The sequence below is a fragment of the Phyllobates terribilis genome, unplaced genomic scaffold (assembly GCF_046119375.1).
Source record: "Phyllobates terribilis strain yellow unplaced genomic scaffold, ASM4611937v1 Scaffold_11__3_contigs__length_659146591, whole genome shotgun sequence".
Taxonomy (NCBI): Eukaryota; Metazoa; Chordata; class Amphibia; order Anura; family Dendrobatidae; genus Phyllobates; species Phyllobates terribilis.
Window position 1 is genome coordinate 546,951,425 of NW_027362771.1, and position 21,550 is coordinate 546,972,974.

At 45.2% G+C, this 21,550-nt stretch overlaps 1 protein-coding gene across 1 annotated transcript in view; it reads left to right on the top strand.

Annotated features, from left to right (window-relative positions):
* Positions 1 to 16,050: 16,050 nt before the first annotated feature.
* LOC141165319 (RING finger protein 112-like) overlaps positions 16,051 to 21,550 on the top strand; it is a 231,376-nt gene continuing 225,876 nt past the window's right edge. The window contains exon 1 of the mRNA XM_073650918.1: positions 16,051 to 16,163. Within this exon, the coding sequence (XP_073507019.1) occupies positions 16,150 to 16,163 (14 nt within the window). The 5' untranslated portion in view covers positions 16,051 to 16,149. The remainder of the gene's footprint in view (positions 16,164 to 21,550) is intronic.

Below are 21,550 nucleotides of genomic sequence, written 5' to 3' on the forward strand. Positions count from 1 at the left end.
CAATGCTTGATAATGTAAAGATGATAAGTTATGGTGGGAACCATGATGCTTGACATCCTGTGCCAGCGATTTAAGCTCTCTTTCCATTGTGTCCTGGAAGCGATCCATACAGTCCACCTGTGTCTGTAAGGGATAAAAAGAAGGATTTCTGGTTTTGAACGAAGTAGACATCGAGGTTAGAATAGAAGCCGGTTCCAAAGGATTCTGAAGATCCTGCAAATGCAATAAAGACATCTGTTCCTTGAAATTCAAGTCTCTGTATTCATTGACAGTAATTTGAGGGAGTTCAGGTTGCTCATTATCCTCTGTTGTAAAGTGTTTTTTTATAGTAAGATTCCGTATGAATCTATTCAGATCCAATAGAGTAGAGAAAAGGTTGAAATTACGGTCTGGTACAAAATTCAAGCCAAGTGAAAGAACTTCATCTTGTTTCTGAGTTAAAACTTGTTTTGACAAATTCAGAACTTTCCATTTATGTGATGTTAAAAATATTTCTTTCGGCGAGTTGTCATGCCTGGGGGGTTTACTGTGTTTACGTCCTTCCCTCCTTTTCCGTTTTTTGTCTGTTTGTGGCTCCTGTAATGTTTGGGCTTGTGATAATAAGTGAGATTCTCCCGAGTTTCTGTGTCAGTGACATTACTGTCTATTGACTCTTGGTCAGAGGAACTAAAACTGACGTGGAAACCAATGGACTTAGGTGATTGGGAGGTGCGTGCCCATCTGCCCCAATCATACACCTGTTGTTGTGAATAATCCATTTGATCCCTTTGGAATTTAGACTTTTTCCGTGTCATAATAGTAGTTTCTAATCTGGAAACTGCTTGTTGTATGCGATCATTATAAGTCTGATAATCAGGGTTAATTTTATATTGCTCCAATTTATTGTGTGTGGCTTCAATCTCTTTTTGTAGTTCAGTGAGTTTTGACTCCTCATGTTTGATAATGAGCCTCATCAGATTCAAGGAGCAGTCTGAAAGGAGCTGATTCCAGTTCACAACAAATTCCTCAGAGTAAATAGTTGTAGGTATTTTTTTAATTCTTAAACCTCTAGGGATCATATTTTTGTGTATGTAATTCGACAAAGTAGTCTGATCCCACCAGATTTTGGTTTCATTTAGCATGAGTTTTTCCAGTTGCTTGAATAAAGCGCTCATGTCATTCACATCTGAGGGGTTAATAGAGTCCACAGAAAAAACACTCTCCGCCTTACGTAGGCGTTCAGATTGAGAGTGTGCCATCTGATTTTTATGCACAAAAAATTCTAAGTATGTAGCCTTAAGCAAATAATTCCACAATATTTGTTATCTTCAATAGTCCTAATAAGGTTCAATATGAAAAAAATATTATAGTGGAATTGTGAGCACGAAAATGTGACCATTCAAAGCGAAAATAGAGGAGAGTAAATTCAGCTCACCTGATTGCTGTAGGCTTTGGAAGGAAGCACAGGTACGTGTGGCCTCACGTGTTTGCATGAAAAAAGGTTGAAGACACCAGCTTCCAAAGTGCAAATATTTATTGAAGCAAATTTGCAGGATCTTCAGAATCCTTTGGAACCGGCTTCTATTCAAACCTCGATGTCTACTTCGTTCAAAACCAGAAATCCTTCTTTTTATCCCTTACAAACACGGGTGGACTGTATGGATCGCTTCCAGGATACAATGGAAAGAGAGCTTAAATCGCTGGCACAGGATTTCAAGCATCATGGTTCCCACCATAACTTATCATCTTTACATTATCAAGCATTGCAGGAATTGAGAAATATGCCACATATTGTTATACGTATGGCTGATAAGGGGGGCTTAGTAGTTGTGCTGGACACTGACACATACAGATCCCAGATTGCATTTTTATTGGAGGATTCATCTACATATCGTAAATTAAGTTGTGATCCGATTGCAGATCTTAAAAAACAAACCTATGAAATTGTAAATGATGGTTATATGTTGGGCGTATTATCTAAAAACCAAAGAGATTACCTTTTGGTAAATTTTCCAATCACCCCTATTATGCACACATTGCCCAAGGTACATAAGGGAGTCAGCCCACCCCCTATGAGGCCCATCATCTCGGGCATAGGATCGGTCACTGAACGATTAAGTGAGTGGGTTGACTCGCTTTTGCAACCATTATCACAACGAACAGCTGGTTTCTCAAAGATACTGGAGATGTATTGGGACAACTTTCTAATATAGTTTGGAGACAAGATTTTGCATGGATTGCTTGTGACGTAACGGCATTATATACCTCAATCCCCCGAGAAATTGCAGTGAAAGCACTCTCAAGGAATTGCAATGATGAAAACACTTTATCTACAGAACTTACACATACATGGTCCAAACTTTTGGAAAGGGGGTATCCTAAATGGACCCTGAACAGAGCTAAACATATAATCAAGCATAAGAGACACCAAAATTTGGGACCACGTATTGTTCATAATAATTCTAATAGACTAGTCCTGTCATTGCAGTATAGCCCTCAGTTTAATATAATCAAATCTATTTTTTTCAAACACATATCCATTTTGTATAAGGATGCAACTTTATCTAAAATTTTACAATCCAATTGCTCCGTAATAGCAAGGAGAGGTGTCACTATTGGTAACATCGTTTCACCGTCTTTTTTCTCCCCTAATAATTTAAAAAGTAATACTTGGTTGAATCACTCTGGTTTCTATAAGTGCGGCCAAAATAGATGTCGGACATGCAAATATACATCAGCTACCAAAGAATTTTTTAATTATAACCACACAGAAACTTTTAGAATCAACGGACACATAAATTGCAATAGCACGAATGTGGTTTATATAATTCTATGCAAAATTTGTGATCTCATATATGTTGGTTGCACAACAAGAAATCTTAAAGTTCGCATTTCAGAACATTTAACTGATATATCTTCTCTTTCTAGTACCAACCGTAATATTTCACATGCCTCTAGGCATTTTATTCAATTTCACCAGAGATCGTGCAGTTCTCTACAGGTCATTGGTATAGAGAGGGTTAAACCTGCATGCCGAGGAGGAGATTCCAGACATGGTTTACTCACCAGAGAAGCTTTCTGGATTTACAACCTTGGATCCCGCTTCCCAGACGGACTCAATGCACGTCGTGAAATCATGTTTCATTATTGATTCTACTTCATGTTTCTGTTAATTTATTTTATCTATTTCATGTAACACTCTATGTTAAAATGAATTTTAATTCCTTTCTTGTCCTTTTTTTCTATAATGATTTTATTGCCTTTTTCCATTTTATGTGATTGGCTCACACTAATTATGCACCTTATTTACACTTTCATGTGACCAAGCATATCGATCTGATTGGTTGTTATTGGATATAATACTATAGTGTGTCATATGCATGTCAGCTTTAACAAAGAACACAGCTCTGTGTTCGAAACGCGTTGCGTTTTTTCTATGTGAGATTCCCCGATGTAATTTGGAAATTTTTAAACTGCGTGGATTTGTTTCAATAAATATTTGCACTTTTGGAAGCTGGTTTCTTTAACCTTTTTTCATGCAAACACGTGAGGCCACACGCAATCAGGTGAGCTGAATTTACTCTCCTCTATTTTTATTTCCGGTGACTACCTCTTGAAGCTCATCAAGAGAATGCCAAGAGTGTGCAAAGCAGTCATCAAAGCAAAAGGAGGCTACTTTGAAGAACATAGAATATAAGACATATTTTCAGTTGTTTCACACTTTTTTGTTAAGTATATAATTCCACATGTGTTAATTCATAGTTTTGATGTCTTCAGTGTGAATGTACAATTTTCATAGTCATGAAAATACAGAAAATCTTTAAATGAGAAGGTGTGTCCAAACTTTTGGTCTGTACTGTACATCGAAGTGAAGTGTTGAGTCCGAGAGAAATGACCCTGGCCCCAGTAGATGATGCAGTCTGGAACCTGGCCGTCACAGCTGAAGAGAAGGTGACACCGACTCCAGAATGGAATAGGTGAGCCCTCCTGACCCAGATGGGGGTGGATGTGAAAGCTCTCAATTCAGAATAGATACAAGCAGTAGAAGCAATGCTGTGGGACAATTAGGCCTCGTTCGCCCGTCACGCCAACGACTTTGACTACACGGATGCCATCACCCATGAGATACCGGTGGGGGACACTCCTCCGATTCGAGAAAGATATTGACAGATACCCCCTAAGCTGTACCAAGAGGTGAAGTCCCTGCTGAAACAGATGTTGGATTCAGGAGTCGTGCAGAGTAATCAGAGCCCATGGGCTGCCCCAGTGGTGCTTGTCAAAAAGAAAGACAGAACCCTTCGTTTCTGCGTGGACTACAGGCGGTTGAACGCGTGTACCGTGCGAGACTCATACCCCTTGCCCCGTATTGAAGAGTCCTTGACGGCCCTGGGAAAAGCGAAATACTTTTCTACTCTGGATTTAGCTAGCGGGTACTGGCAAGCACAAAGACGAAGACAGCGTTCATACTCCCCATGGGACTATTTGAATTTAATAGGATGCCGTTCGGATTATCCAACGCGCCGGGGATGTTCCAGCAGTTGATGGAGAAGTGTTTTGGTGACCTAAACTTTGAAGCTACTCTGATCTACCTGGATGACATCATCGTCTGCTCTGCTACTTTTCAGGACCATCTGGACAAACTTGGGCAGGTGCTCAGACGATTACAGGCCCATGAAGAAGAAGTGTCATCTTTTCAGGAAAGAGATCGAGTACCTCGGCCACAACGTGTCTCAGGATAGAGTCTTGCCTTCCCACGCTAAAGTAGCTGTGATACAACAATGGCCAGCACCTAGAACCCTACGGGAGTTAAAGGCCTTCCTCGGATTGACGGGGCACTACCGGCGGTTCATCAAATACTATGCGAAAATAGCGGACCATCTGCATGAACTGCTGAGGAGGACTGTTGGGGGACCATGGAACCAGGGCATACCCTTTCAGCAGAAACAGGAGGAGGTCTTCCAGACACTGAAAGATGCCCTAACGTTCTTCTTATACACGGATGGCAGTCTTCATGGACTAGGAGCAGTCCTCTCACAGATTTAAGACAGGCATGAAAGATTCATCGCATATGCAGTAGGGCCTTGAGGGAACCCTCACAACTATAGCTCCTTCCGGCTGGAGCTTCTCGCCCTAGTATGCGCTATGACAGAGTACTCAGAGTACTTAACGGGAGCCAAGATCCAAGTGCAAACAGATAACAACCCGTTGGCCCATCTGGACACTGCCAAGCTGGGGGCCCTGGAGCAGCGCTGGGTTGCCCGTCTCACAAAATTTGACTTCTCAGTTTGCTACTGTTCTGCCACGGAGAATACTAACGCTGATGGATTGTCAAGAGTAACCTTGGAGACTCCGGGTGAAGAACGTGATGAGCACCTAGAAGAAGAGGAGACCCAGATTTCTGTAAATTCACACCCATCGCAGTAGCGGCACAGTCAAGTGGGGACCCTCGACATCTACTCAAGTCACTGGGAAGAACCAACGAAGAATGGGGTCAGGTCCAAGATGAGGATGCAGGGTTGCAGCAAGTGAAAAGCTGGTGTCACGCAGGGTGTGGGATAGACTTAGTGCAACACAGAGGGAAGAGGGAAAGGGTGCCCAGACACTAGGCAATTTTGGGAGTGGAGACATCCTAGTCTGGTCTAGTGTCACCCTGTCTCAACTACCATCCCTATATTGGCTCTTCACCAATCGCCGCACTCGTGCCTCGCCCTGACTTTCCCTTCGCTAAGGCTAGGGAAGGGAGGAGATGAGCACTAGTCGATCTACACTAAACTCTATAGACAACAAGGGTAGACAAACGGGGGGGATTGCTTAGCTTTAGACGACTCCAGCCAAATGCGCAAACGGCCTCAAGCTCCAGAGAGGACGAAGTACTGCTCTTGCTAAAGCCTCACAAGTAGTAATGAATATCGCCGGTACCTCCCTCTCAGAAACACCTGGTATTTATACACTCAGGCCAGGGAGCTAATTAGCCAGAGGGAGGTAGCCACTGGGTCCCGTAGACAACCACCCTCTAAGAAGATGTCTGTAGTGCCAAACGTAGAGATCTCCTGCAACCAACTGCAGAGCGACTGTCTGTCACTTCTGACACACCCGTGACAGCTGGATAGCCCAAGAAAAATGGCCTGACAGGGAAGAAAGAGCTGCCCTAGATCTCTAAACTAAGTCCGTGATCCGCCAGTGGGATAGATTGAAAGTTCGAGACGCCATTCTATATCGCAAGTGGCAACAACCTGCTGACTTAGAGGCGAGATGGCAAGTAGTAGTCCCTGGAAGAGTGGAACGAGAAATTACCAAGAAAGCTCATGAGCTTGGGGCTTACTTTGGCCCGGGGAATACTTACAAGTGGGTGCAGAGTTACGTATATTGCCCTTGACTGGTGAAGACAGTTGAAGAAGCGTGCCAACATTGCCGAATGTGTGACCTCACCTAAAGCACAGAACAGAGGGCACCCATACTGACCATAAGGACCAAAGAACTACTTGAAGTGTGGATGACAGATTACTTCCTCGTCAGGGATGTGGAGTCGGTAAGCCAAATCTCCGACTCCTCAATTTACATCACACCGACTCCACGACTCCGACTCCCTCATACATGGCTCACGTTTAAGTGATAAATTTACTGTAGCACAGATTAATCTCAGCTAAAGTCTAGACCCTTAGATCAGGAATAGGACACACATTTATAGGACATTTCATAACTTTCTCAAATTCTTCGGAAAAAATATTCTCCACAAACTGCATTGAACTGCTGTACGAAAATTTGTTATATATTTTAGGAGTTGGTCCATTTTATACCGACTCCGACTCCACCAAAATGGGCTCCGACTCCACAGCCCTGCTCCTCGTGGGACAGTCGGCTAGAGGCCCACAGTACTGCCTGGTCATGACCAACCACTTCTCCAAGTTTGCGGTGGTCACCATGACTCGGGACCAGACGGCTGAGTCGGCTGCGCCAGCCGTCTATCAGGATTTCATCCGGGTTTATGGGTGTCCGAAGCGGATTCATTCAGACCAAGGAGCGTGTTTTCATGGCAAAGTGATGGAGGAATTGTACCGACTGTACGGCATCAAAAGGTCCCGGACAACCCCATATCACCCCCAAAGGAATGGGGCCTGTGAGCGCTTCAACCGGACTCTGCTTCAAATGTTGAGGACATTAGAAGAAGATAAGAAGACGCATTGGCCTGACTACGTACCCGAACTAGTCTGGACCTATAACAATCGGGTTCACACCACCACAGGGTATACCCCATACACGTTACTGTTTGGTAGAGCCGGCCGAGAAATCATTGAGCTAAATCTGGAACAACCAGAGCATCTATTCAAACGATCTACCACCTCCTGGTTGAAAGAGCATCAGCGATGACTTCAGACTATCCACCGGCTAGCAGGCCAGCGATTGGAAGAGAAGACGCACAACAACCAACCGCCAATTCAAGAAGCTCCGCTCTGGCCTGAAGACTGAGTGCTGGTATGGGAAAAAAGCCCCAAAGAGAAGCTGAGCGGACATTGGGAGGTACAACCATACAAAGTGATCAAGAGAGTGTATCCCAACGGTCCAGTGTATGAAGTGCCACCTGAAAATGAGGACTCTGGTTGGAGAACTCTACATAGGAATATGTTATGACCATGCCGCTCTGAAGATCCTACATCTGTCCCAAGAGTTGCTCCTCCTGTTCCTTCATCAAGACCAGTTTTCCCGGACAGTGACTGTGTTGAAGACAGGTGGACCATTCCTGAGTCCGCGGAAGGTCCCCAGTCCGAGGGAGTTGACATTCCCGACACGGATCCGTTGCCAACTCACAGAGGGGAGGAACCCAAGACTCCAGGCGAGGGGGGGCTCCACCAGACAGGTACAATGCTGATCAGTTAATTTGGTCCACTCATATGTATTGTGATGAAAGTGGTCCTGTGATGTATACCTCTGCATAAAGCCTTTATTCCTTTCAGAGCTATACAGCGAGGCCGAGGACTGCCGTCTTCAAGTGGGGAGGCATGTAGGAGATCAGCCCTTACCGGACATTGAATACACTGTGGCTTTAAAAAACCGTGCTCCCCCCTGGGTTTTCTGCTTGTGGACTAATCGCGCCCCCTGCTTCTTGGTCTCTGCTGAGAGAGGGAAATTAACCAGGAAGCAGAGGGACCTCCTGTGTGTGTCTGAGGGAGCAAAGATGCTCCTGCCTGTTCCTAATAAAGAGAAACTATAAAAGTAAACTGTAATTCTCAGGAAAGATAAGAGCACAACTTTATCAATAGTTGTTGTCAGGACTGTGTCAAGAGTAGAGAAATCCATCCCTTTTTGAAGAATGTTTTCCCTGAAGGCTGTTGACCTGAAGTAACACACAACACAGAGTACCAGCCATTTTACCTCAGTGAAACTGAAGCAAGGTTTGCCTGCCTGCAGAAGGAAGAGATTCAATATACAAAGGAAAGGTCTTGAGTGATGTGATACTGCTCGATTACACCACGAACAAAGCGGCCGCCATCTGTGTCTGATCTGCGCAACTATGAGTGACTCACCAGTGTGAACTATGCTAGGGTTTAGTGTAGTTTTCTTTAGATAGGACGCTGTAGCAGTGTAGCCTAGAGTAGTATGTGAAACTTGATGTGTACTGTTGTATTGAACTTTCATTGCCATAGCTGGAGCATAGCTCTGTGACTCGCTTCAGCTATTTCTTCCTGTATTCATGTTATTGATATTGTCATTGTAAATACTGTTATTCTCACTTCCCGGCATATAATCCATTTGTACATAATAAAGCCGGTGTTTTGTTTCAGCCTTCTCGTCTGCTGTGCCGTACTTGAAACCGGCCTTGTGATGTTCTTTGGACACCGCTACATAAGTACAAATCTCTAGTCATTAATTTTAGCTTTAGATGATTAAAGGGAATCTGTCACCCCCTGGGAGATATGAGACATCTAATATGGGCATACAGGTTATAGAAATGTAAATCTATACATACCTGTATGGGCCATTGAAGAGGTCTACTTGCAGAGAAATGTGTTTTTATAAAATCTGTTTTCACATGCTTGGCGTCCGGGGGACGCCAAGAAAACCCCTCCTATCTGATTAGGAAGCCCAGAAATCCCCGCCTATCAGTTTATTTAGCATATTCCCCCCCCTCCCCTGCATGTCACAGGGCCCTGTGATGTGCACTCGTCTCACTCACTTCCCGCGCATGCGCACATCGCCGCTATCATCAGGAGCGCTTTTTTTTTCCTCCCGGCCCAGGTTTTCTCTGCAGTGTTCTAGTGCGCAGGTGCCCGGGAGTTACTGTGACTAGAACACTGCAGAGACGAATGGGCCCGGGAGGAAAAAGAAGCGCTCCTAATGACAGCGGCAATGTGCGCATGCGCGGGAAGTGAGTGAGACGAGTGCACGTCACAGGGACCTGTGACGTGCAGGGGAGGTGGGGAATATGCTAAATAAACCGATAGGCCAGGATTTCTGGGCTTCCTAATTAGATAGGCGGGGATTTCTTGGCGTCCCCCGGATGCCAAGCATGTGAAATCAGATTTTATAAAAACACATTTCTCTGCAGTAGACCTCTACTATGGGCCATACGTGTATGTATAGATTTACATTTCTATAACTTGTATGCCCATATTAGAGGTCTCATATCTCCCATAGGGTGACAGATTCCCTTTAAATGAGGCAACTGGGCCCTGACTAGAAATACATGGAGTAACTAAAAGGGCAATATATGGCACACCGGCACAGAATCCAGCACCTCCTTTAGTACCCACTTACCATTCATTCTCCCTTTTTAGTTCTTTTCTGTGAGAGCAGGGGGCTGTGTGAGCAATACATTGTAAATGGGAATCCAGGAGTGCACTAAAGGGGCCGGTTTCACTTAGGAGGTGCTGATGTCTGTGACCACTTAACAATTATTGCTCCTTTTCTGTCCTTTTGTCCATTATCTCCTTTACAAATGACATTTACAGACCATTTATATGGGCAGGACTATAATGTGTCAACTATAGCGACTGCTACAGGGTCAGAGAAGCCAGGTAGGGAGAGAGACACTTGTGCAGTAAGAGACACATGAGTCTCCCTCTTCCTGCCCGACACTGATCAGCGGAGGAGATGAAGCTGACAGAGACCACGCTCATCGGTTTCTCACGTCGTCTGCCGGTTAGGTTTCATGGTAGCAGAACCTCCATGTCCCTACACCACCTATCAGCACCTCTATCTTAATCTTTATTAGTCTAAGTGGCCAAGTCATGTTGTCAACTGTCCTTTATGCCCCGTGGCCTCATTGGATGGCAGCACTGCTCCTGCAAGACCAGAGGCCGAGAAAATTATGTTTACTACAACCCCTGTGTAGGGGACCCCTAAATTATTAGCCCCCAATTGGCCTCTGATACCCAGGGATATGTACAGCCATGTGTTATATCCTCCTCAGTCTCTGGCCAGTGACAACAAGTCATTCCCCATTTACAATTAAATATCTACAATCGTATACAATCTGTGATATCTGTATATGTTACTGTCTTTACTTACAGTCTGGTGTTCTCTGTGACGCCATTTTCCTCTCCTATCTCTGGTATTATTACATTCATGTGCACTTCTCCCTCCTCTTCCTCACTACTGGACACATAACATAGACTTTATGCAGTAGCACTCTCATAAATGACAATTCTTGTAATAGCTCCTTCATATGGAGTGTTTACAGTGGGTACGGAAAGTATTCAGACCCCTTTAAATTTTTCACTCTTTGTTTCATTGCAGCCATTTGGTAAATTCTAAAAAGTTCATTTTTTTTCTCATTAAAGTACACTCTGCACCCCATCTAGACTGAAAAAAAACAGAAATGTAGAAATTTTTGCAAATGTATTTAAAAAGAAAAACTGAAATATCCCATGGCCATAAGTATTCAGACCCTTTGCTCAGACACTCATATTTAAGTCACATGCTGTCCATTTCCTTGTGATCCTCCTTGAGATGGTTGTACTCCTTCATTGGAGTCCAGCTGTGTTTAATTAAACTGATAGGACTTGATTTGGAAAGGCACACACCTGTCTATATAAGGCCTCACAGCTCACAGTGCATGTCAGACCAAATGAGAATCATGAGCTCAAAGGAACTGCCCAAGGAGCTCAGAAACAGAATTGTGGCAAGGCACAGATCTCTCCAAGGTTACAAAAGAATTTCTGCATTACTCAAGGTTCCTAAGAGCACAGTGGCCTCCATAATCCTTAAATGGAAGAAGTTTGGGACCACCAGAAGTCTTCCTAGACCTGGCCATCCAGCCAACCTGAGCAATCGTGGGAGAAGAGCGTTGGTGAGAGAGGTAAAGAAGAACCCCAAGATCACTGTGTCTGAGCTCCAGAGATGTAGTAGGGAGATGGGAGAAAGTTCCACAAAGTCAACTATCACTGCAGCCCTCCACCAGTCCGGCCTTTATGGCAGAGTGGCCCGAAGGAAGCCTCTCCTCAGTGCAAGACATATGAAAGCCCGCATAGAGTTTGCTCAAAAACACATGAAGGACTCCCAGACTATGAGAAATAAGATTCTCTGGTCTGATGAGACGAAGATAGAACTTTTTGATGATAATTCTAAGTGGTATGTGTGGAGAAAACCAGGCACTGATCATCACCTGCCCAATACAATCCCAACAGTGAAACATGGTGATGGCAGCATCATGCTATGGGGGTGTTTTTCACCTGCAGTGACAGGACATGAACCTTTTCCGGTGACTACATCTTGAAGCTCATCAAGAGAATGCCAAGAGTGTGCAAAGCAGTCATCAAAGCAAAAGGTGTCTACTTTGAAGAACCTAGAATATAAGACATATTTTCAGTTGTTTCACACTTTTTTGTTAAGTATATAATTCCACATGTGTTAATTCATAGTTTTGATGCCTTCAGTGTGAATGTACAATTTTCAAAGTCATGAAGATACAGAAAAATCTTGAAATGAGAAGGTGTGTCCAAACTTTTGGTCTGTACTGTATATGCAGCCGGGTTTTATACCAAGTGACTGAAAGTGCCATAACTATAAGTATATAATATTGTACCATCTATATTGTATGTATATAATCAGGGCTGGCTCCAGGTTTTTGCGGGCCCTGGGCGAATGAGTCTCAGTGGGCCCCTTTAACACATACCACTATTCATGAAGCACAGATGCCGCAGAGAAATATAGATATAGTACAATGCAAAGATTTCACTTCTTACGTTACATGAGTAATATCTATTGTAAATTCTACAATAGCTCAGAAATTGGCGAATCCTCGCAGCGCACAGTGCAGACCGGATAGTATCGTCCTCCATACAGTATTATGGGCACCACATAGTCCTCTAACAGTATTATGGGCCCCATATAATGCTCCATACAGAATACTGGCCCTCATATAATGCTCCATACAGAATACTGGCCCCCATATAACGCTCCATACAGAATACTGGCCCCCATAAAACACTATACAGAATACTGACCACCATAAAATGCTCCATACAGGATACTGGCCCCCATAAAACGCTCCATACAGGATACTGGCCCCCATAAAATGCGCCATACAGAATACTGGCCCCCATATAACGCTCCATACAGAATACTGACCCCCATATAACGCTCCATACAGAATACTGGCCCCCATATAACGCTCCATACAGAATACTGGCCCCCTTATAATGCTCCATGCAGGCAGTGCCCCCCACATAATGCTCCATGCAGGCTGTGCCCCCACATAATGCCCCATGCAGGCTGTTCCCCCCCACATAATGCCCCATGCAGGCTGACCCCCCCCCCCCACATAATGCCCCATGCAGGCTGTTCTCCCCTCTATAATGCCCCATTGCAGGCTGATCTTCCACTTCCTATAATGCTGTTCTCCTCCCCCCCACATAATGCCCCATGCAGGCTGTCCCCCCCCCCCACATAATTCCCCATTCAGGCTGTTCTCCCTCCCACATAATGCCCCATGCAAGCTCTTCTCCCCCCCTACAATACCCCATTGCTGCCTGTTCTCCCCCCTATAATGCCCCTTTACAGGCTGTTCACCCCCTCATAAAATGCCCCATGCAGGCTGTTCTCCCCCCCTATAATGCTCCATTGCAGGCTGTCCCCCCCATAATGTCCCATGCAAGCTATTCCCCCCCCCCCTATAATGCCCCATGCCGGCTGTTCTCCCCCCCCTATAATGCCCCATCCCATTGCAGGCTGTTCTCCTCCCTCCCCCCTATAATTCCCCATTGAATTCTGTCCCCTCCCCTATAATGCCCCATGCAGGCTGTTGTCCCCCCCTATAATGCCCCATGCAGGCTGTGCTCCCCCCCTATAATGCCCCATTGCAGGCTGTCCCCCCCCCCTATAATGCCCCATGCCTCCATACATTAAAAAAAAAAAATCAAATACTCACCTCACTTCTCCTCACCTGTTGCCACTGCTCCGGACTCCTCATTGTCGCCGGCGTCTTCCCGCTCTACGCTGTGATGGCTCAGGAGAGAGCGCGGTGGAAAGACGTCATCACACCCTCTGATCTGAGACGTCACAGTCAGAGGACGCGGAGAGTCCCGAGCTGCTGCGGAGGCACGGGGAGAGGTAAGTATTGTGCCGGGGCCCTGAGCAAGCGAGGGGGTAAGGGGGGGGCGGGGGGCAGGCGCTGGCACTGCTCTTCTCCGCTCATGGGTCCCATAACACGCCGGGGTGCCCGAGGGCGAGTGGGCCCCCCGCCTGCTCAGGGCCCCGGCACTTGCCCGGGTGCTGATGCCGGCCCTGATGATAGAGACTATGAAGCCATTAACACAGGGCCCTCCAATGTGGACCTCTCGACAGCTACAGTGATGTGGTGGACGGGCTCAGAACCAACTTTGAGCAATAGGTCCAGGGACTATTGGTTACCACCTTCGAAGACTTGAAAGACCTGATAGTGAAGGACCAATTTCTCCATCTTTGCCTTGTGGAGGTGCCACCGTTCCAATTATTCTATTTGTGTCTTTTTTTTAAGTCTATTTTATATGTGTTTACCTGTTTTTCTGTTTTGTTTTTTATTTCCACTTTGTGGGTAGAGATTAGCTATTCCAGATGTTTTTGGTTTATTGTTTATATTCGACTTTTTAAAAAGTTGCGAAATTTGGTGCAGCTGCACTGCAATCCCTCTGTGGTGTCCAGTCCCTCCGTGTGTTTTTGCGAAATGTGCGACTTTTTGCACTAAAGAGTCACAAAAACAGTTCAAGATAGAAAAAAGACCATTATTGACTTTGTGCAAAATTCGTGAACTGCATGCACCATTTTGAAGAATGTGGGGCAAAAATTACAACTAATACTACAAGACAAAAAATGAAAAGTGACTAAAAAAAATGCCAATGATTAATCGGGTCTCGTACTTTTAAAACAATAGTGTTCCCAAAATAATAGGGCCAAAAAGATAGTGCCCTAAATAATAATTCCACCTGTCTCCAGTCTTTGAATGAAAAGTCACTGCTGAGATTTCAATCAGAGGAGGCAGGTCATTCACAAATCAAAGGCAGGCGGAGAATATTTCAAGCTGTAAGTTTTCTTGAAAAGATGTGTTTTCCAATTCCATCTAAAAGTTCAGAGTGTGGTGGATAATAGGACGTGTTGGGGCACAGAATTCCAGAGTATGAGGGATACAAGGGATACGCTTTGGAGGTGATTGGGGGAGGAACATTTAAGTGAGGAGAAGATAAGGAGGTGTAACACAGGTGCCGGGATGCAACGCACAGAGACCACTAAGCGGAAATAGTCAGGGATTGGAACAATAGGAATCAACAATAACTTGGAATAACAATAAGGAGTCTTTCAGTAAGTAACAGTAAAGTTCTTTTAAAAAAAAGGTGATGCACCTAGTCGTGGGAGTCACCATGTAAGTTCTTTTCCTCTCTAAATGGCCCTAGCGTGGGTCACTGTTTTTTCCCGCTAGGCCGCAAATCTCTTTATGATACAGTCAATCAAGCACCCTCCCAACCTGAAGTCCTAATCACAACTGTCCCCAGTACCGTAGGTGAAAGTTGGAAGTGACGGCACTGCTCACTCACGCTGTTCCTCCGCTACTGCTGGCACACCTGTCCAGTCACAGTCTTCTCTCAGCTCTTCTCGGCTTGACAGGTCGACGGTAGTCTCTTAGGCTTGGGGCAGGGCGGCCCAGACCTTGGCTTCGACGTCAGGTTGATTAGTCAATGCAAAGCTCGGGTCCTGTTTCTGACCAGCATTTGCAGAACTCGGAGTACTTCTGTGAGAGGTCCGGACCTTGTCAGACAATGTCCGACACTTAGGTGATGCGGGCCTCCTCTTGAGGCCTGTCACGCTGGGTTCTGCAGCACTTCTAGAGCATGTCTCCTCTGCTCTCTTGCTTGATCACCAAATCTGCCTGCGGTTTAGCACGCAGGGCTTTTATATCCAAGAAATTCCTCCTGTGGGTCACCTGATCAGGTCCAGCATCTTAATTTACTTCCCCTTCAAATCTTCTAGCACAACTTGGTTCTGCTTGGTTTCGCCTGGCCAGCAGATGGCAGTCCTTCCTCACTAATGGCACATCCTGCAAAAGTTCTTCTGAGGTTTTACTGCCTTCTACTACAGGAGGACAGGAGTTTGCATGTTGAAAACTATTGTCCGGCTTCATTCTGTCTGCACCTTATCTCCTCAAACTTATTTGTGATTTTCCAGTGTCTAGATGCAATTAGCTGTGCTGCTGAAATAAAAAGGAACATTTGACCCTACTTCATAACTGTGATAGATCTACCATCACATCTAATGTTAATCTCACTGGACACCCACATACCTGCTTATACAATGAGCGCCCAAAATGATCTGACTATGACACTTACCTTCTATACATGAGACATCTCCTACATATATTTGGACAATGTGGAGACATGTTATCAATGTTATACCGGTCTTACAAAACAAGAGATTATTAAAATATAATTGTTACTATAAAATATCCTGCATCTTCTACATAACACTGTAGGATAACAAAGCATGATAGTCAACAATAAAAACTGTAATCCACTAAAAGTAGAAAGTCAACAGTTTCAGTTTTCATTTCTGCCCTTGATAAACATTAGAGGAGGCGATAATAGAGTGAAAGACAACAGACATCAAGAGTTATAGAGTACAGAACCAGACTCTTCGCTTCTCAAGCAGAACATAGAGCAAGAATTCTACCCAAGACTTCCACATAATTCTACGAGTTACAAAAATATGAGGCTGAAAAGGTAAGAGGAAGAAACTAGCTGACTTTTGATTTTTGTACTATTTTCAGAGTTTTTTGGTGACAGCACAAGTATTGGGCTCAAATGGCAGATAAAGCCATTGTCTGCTATTAATTATAACCCCTGGCAAAAATTATGGAATCACCAGGCTCGGAGGATGTTCATTCAGTTGTTTAATGTTGTTGAAAAAAAGCAGATCACAGACATGGCACAAAACTAAAGTAATTTCAAATGGCAACTTTATGGCTTTAAGAAACACTAAAAGAAATCAAGATAAAAAATGTGGTACTCAGTAAGGGTAATTTTTTTCAGACCAAGCAGAGGGAAAAAATTATGGAATCACTAAATTCTGAGGAACAAATTACGGAATCATGAAAAAACAAACACACAAAAGAACACTCCAATACATCACTAGTATTTTGTTGCACCACCTCTGGCTTTAATAACAGCTTGCAGTCTCTGAGGCATGGACTTAAAGAGTGACAAACAGTACTCTTCATCAATCTGGCTCCAACTTTCTCTGGTCAGATGAAACCAAAATCAAACTTTTTGGCCACAATGCAAAACGATATGTTTGGCGTAAAAGCAACACAGCTCATCACCCTCAAAACACCATCCACACTGTCAAACATGGTGATGGCACCATCATGGTTTGGGCCTGCTTTTCTTCAGCAGGGACAGGGAAGATGGTTAAAATTGATGGGAAGATGGATGGAGCCAAATACAGGACCATTCTGGAAGAAAACCTGTTGGAGTCTGCAAAAGACCTGAGACTGGGATGGAGATTTATCTTCCAACAAGACAATTATACCAAACATAAAGCAAAATCTACAATGGAATGGTTCAAAAATAAACGTATCCAGGTGTTAAAATGGCCAAGTCAAAGTCCAGACCTGAATCCAATTGAGAATCTGTGGAAAGAGCTGAAAACTGCTGTTCACAAACGCCCTCCATCCAACCTCAATGAGCTCTAGCTGTTTTGCAAGGAAGAATGGGCAAGAATTTCAGCCTCTCGATGTGCACAACTGATAGAGACATACCCCAAGCAACTTGTAGCTATAATCACAGCAAAAGGTGGTGCTACAAAGTATTAACTCAAGGGGGCCGAATAATATTGCACGCCCCACTTTTCAGTTTTTAATTTGTTAAAAAAGTTTAAAATATCCAATAAATTTCGCTCCACGTCACGATTGTGTCCCACTTGTTGTTGATTCTTCCCAAAAAAATTAGAATTTTATATCTTTATGTTTGGAGCCAGAAATGTGGCAAAAGGTAGAAAAGTTCAAGGGGGCCAAATACTTTCACAATGCACTGTAATTTCATGTGTGTGTCATGTATTAGGCTGTGTGCCGTTGTTTCAGTACAATGAGTGTTTTATCAGCAGGAGATTATCACTGCCAAGGTCTTGTGTTTCTCCTACCCCCAGGACTTATTAGCCCCCAGGACTTATTAGCAGCTTACTGTCAATATATAATGTACACAGAAAGCTGCTAATCAGTGGTGTGGGCCAGGTTAGCTTTCTGAGCTCTGCTACTTCTAAAAACTTTGATTATATCACAACTGCTGCACCCAATAAACTAAGATATATAATTAGAATCAGGGTCTCTTTTCCTACATTACGCTGCTCTCAGATGAGATAGCAAAAACCTGATGACAGATTCCCTTTAAAACACATACGTCAAACTCTGGCCCGTGGGCCACATCTGGCCCACAGGGTGAGTATATTTGTCCCGCAACTCTATGTGGGTCCCCTTAGTATATTTGGCATTTAACTTTCACCCAGCATCACACTTTCAACTATTTCAGGATCCTAGATGCCAATGCAGTTGAAAGGAATGATTGAGAAGGAAAGTCAGCTGACGCTCACTCTCCCTTCATTCCCCCTCTGCATCTGACGTCTCAGCGCAGTGATGTCACTACAACGCGCTTGCATTGAGGACTATGTGGGGCCATTATACTATATGGAGGACTATGTGGGGCGATTATACTGTATGGAGGACTATGTGGGGCGATTATACTGTATGGAGGACTATGTGGGGCCCATTATTCTGTATGGAGGACTATGTGGGGCCATTATACTGTATGGAGCAGTAAGTGAGGCCATTATACTGCATGGAGCCCTCTATTGGGCTCTTTATACTGTATGGAGCACTATGTGGGGTCATTATGTAATGCACACGCCCGGACTGACTGGCGTGTGCGTGTTTAATGGTTCCACTGTGCCATGAACCGGAGAGTGCCTGGAGAGGCGTAACTAAGTATCTGCTCGATTCGACCAAGGTCGCACGACAGCATACGACGCCAGTGCACCAGGGAGGAACCGAGCAGAGGGACCAGGGTCTACTCCAGGTCAGACTCCGGACATGGCTGTTGACCCACACCGGGGAATACAGGAACAGGCAGGCTAGAGCGCAGGCTGGGTAGGGTCCAGTACAGACTGGGAGACGAGTTCAGAGCCGCAGATGCGGTAATCAAACAGAGTAAAGCGAAAGCGCAGGTGCGGTAGACAAGTCTGAGCAGAGCGAAACCGCAGACGCGGTAGACAGGGCTGAGCAGAGCGAAACCGCAGATGCGGTGGACAAAGCTGAGCAGAGCAAAACCGCAGACGCGGTAGACAAGACTGAGCAGAGCAGAATCGCAGACGCAGTAGACAGGGCTGAGCAGAGCGAAACCGCAGACGCGGTAGACAAAGCTGAGCAGAGCGAAACCGCAGACGCGGTAGACAAAGCTGAGCAGAGCGAAACCGCAGACGCGGTAGACAAGGCTGAGCAGAGCGAAACCGCAGACGCGGTAGACAAGGCTGAGCAGAGCGAAACCGCAGACGCAGTAGACAAAGCTGAGCAGAGCGAAACCGCAGACGCGGTGGACAAGGCTGAGCAGAGCGAAACCGCAGACGCGGTGGACAAGGCTGAGCAGAGCAAAGCCACAGACGCGGTGGACAAGGCTGAGCAGAGCAAAACCGCAGACGCGGTAGACAAGGCTGAGCAGAGCAAAACCGCAGACGCGGTGGACAAGGCTGAGCAAAGCGAAACCGCAGACGCGGTGGACAGGGCTGAGCAAAGCGAAACCGCAGACGCGGTGGACAGGGCTGAGCAGAGCGAAACCGCAGACGCGGTGGACAAGGCTGAGCAGAGCGAAACCGCAGACACGGTAGACAAGGCTGAGCAGAGCGAAACCGCAGACGCGGTGGACAGGGCTGAGATAAATCGCCGAAGAGGTAAACAAAGACAAAGCAAAGGGGACAGAGCTCTGTTCACATGGAACAGACTGGAAAAGAAAGGCAGAACCAGATACACACAAGATACTTGCAAAGAAGTAGCGAAAGGACTCCAACTCACAAACGGAAGTACAATGACAACGAGTAGAAGTTAGGTGCAGGTTCAGACTCTACAGAAAAAGGGAGCAAACGGACATAAAGACAAAACAGGTAAGAAGCTAGGAGACAGTTCAGACAAGAACAGTTACTGCAACAAAATGCAGGAACGAGCCTAGGTAAAGCCAAGTGCTGGTTCAGACACTGCAGAAAAAGGGAACAAACGGACATAAAGACAAAACAGGTAAGAAGCTAGGAGACAGTTCAGACAAGAACAGTTACTGCAACAAAATGCAGGAACGAGCCTAGGTAAAGCCAAGTGCTGGTTCAGACACTGCAGAAAAAGGGAGAAAACGGACATAAAGACAAAACAGGTAGGAAGCTAGGAGACAGTTCAGACAGGAACTGTACTGCATCAAATACAGGAGTGAGTCTGGGTATGCGGCCCCCAGAGGGCGAGACGAACAGGCTAGGAGCGTGTTCAGACAGGCCTGGAAATACAGCCTCCAGGAAGGCAGACGGACAGCTGGCTAGAGTACACAGACAGGACACAGTTCAGACACGGGAACTGATACCGCAAGGCAGGAAACATAGACAGGACCTGGCACATCAGTGACAAGAAGCCAACTGACAGAACAAGATGCTCAGGCAAGGATTCCAAGGAGGAGCTGGGTTAAATACCAGGTGACAGACAGCAATAGGCTGAGGACGCATCAGGGGAGTGTCAGCAGCAGCTACAAGAAACAGGAAGTTAAGCGGGCGTCGCCCTAAACAGCAAGAGCAAAGCAAAGCAGACAACATGGAAAGAAGCCAGAGTGGCAGTCTGCACTGGAGATCGAGTGCGCGCTCTTGCACAGTGGGAGATGGACCACTATGCAAGGACGCCGCCAGGTATGTTACACATTATACTGTATGGAGCACTATGTGGGCCATTATACTGTATGAAGCACTATGTGGGGCCCATTATACTGTATGAAGCACTATGTGGGGGCCATTATACTGTATGGAGCACTTTTTGTGGCCATTATACTGTATGGAGCACTATGTGGGGGCCATTATACTGTATGGAGCACTTTTTGTGGCCATTAAACTGTATGGAGCACTATGTGGGGCCCATTATACTGTATGGAGCACTATGTGGGGGCCATTATACTGTATGGAGCACTTTTTGTGGCCATTATACTGCATGGAGCACTATGTGGGGGCCATTACACTGCATGGAGCACTTTTTGTGGCCATTATACTGTATGGAGCACTATGTGGGGCCATTATACTGTATGGAGCACAATATGGGGTCATTATACTGTATTCAGCACTATGTGGGGTGATTTTAAGGTATGGAACACCATGTGGGCCCTTGTAATGTATGGATAACTATGTGGGGGCCATTATATTGTATGGAGCACCATGTGGGGCCATTATTCTGTATGGAGGACTATGTGGGGCCATTATACTGTATGGAGCACTATGTGGGGTCATTATACTGTATGGAGCACTATATGGGGTGATTTTAAGGTATGGAGCACCATGTGGGCCCTTATAATGTATGGAGGACTATGTGGGGCTCATTATTCTGTATGGAGGACTATGTGGGGCCATTATACTGTATGGAGGACTATGTGGGGCCCATTATACTGTATGGAGAACTATGTGGGGCCCATTATACTGCATGGAGGACTATGTGGGGCCATTATATTGTATGGAAGGCTATGCAGGGAACATTAGACTGTATGGAGGAATTTTTGTGCCCATTATACTGTATGAAAGGCTGTGTGTGGATTACAGTTGGAGAACCATACTGTGATGTGGGTCACCATTCTTTATTGCGTTATTGAGGGAGGGGGCACAATAGGGTCATCATACCATGCGTGTGGAGGGTACTGTGGAGGAATTCACTGTGGGGGTATCTTTAAGTGTTTGGGGGCACTTTTGTTTGCATCATACTTTTTATCTGTACTATTCAAGGTTTTTTATCCTTTGTTATTACATATTTAAATTAGGCCATATGCTTTTTACTGCTCTTACATATTGTATTATTCCAATATTTTATTCTAAGATTTATTAATTAAAATGTACT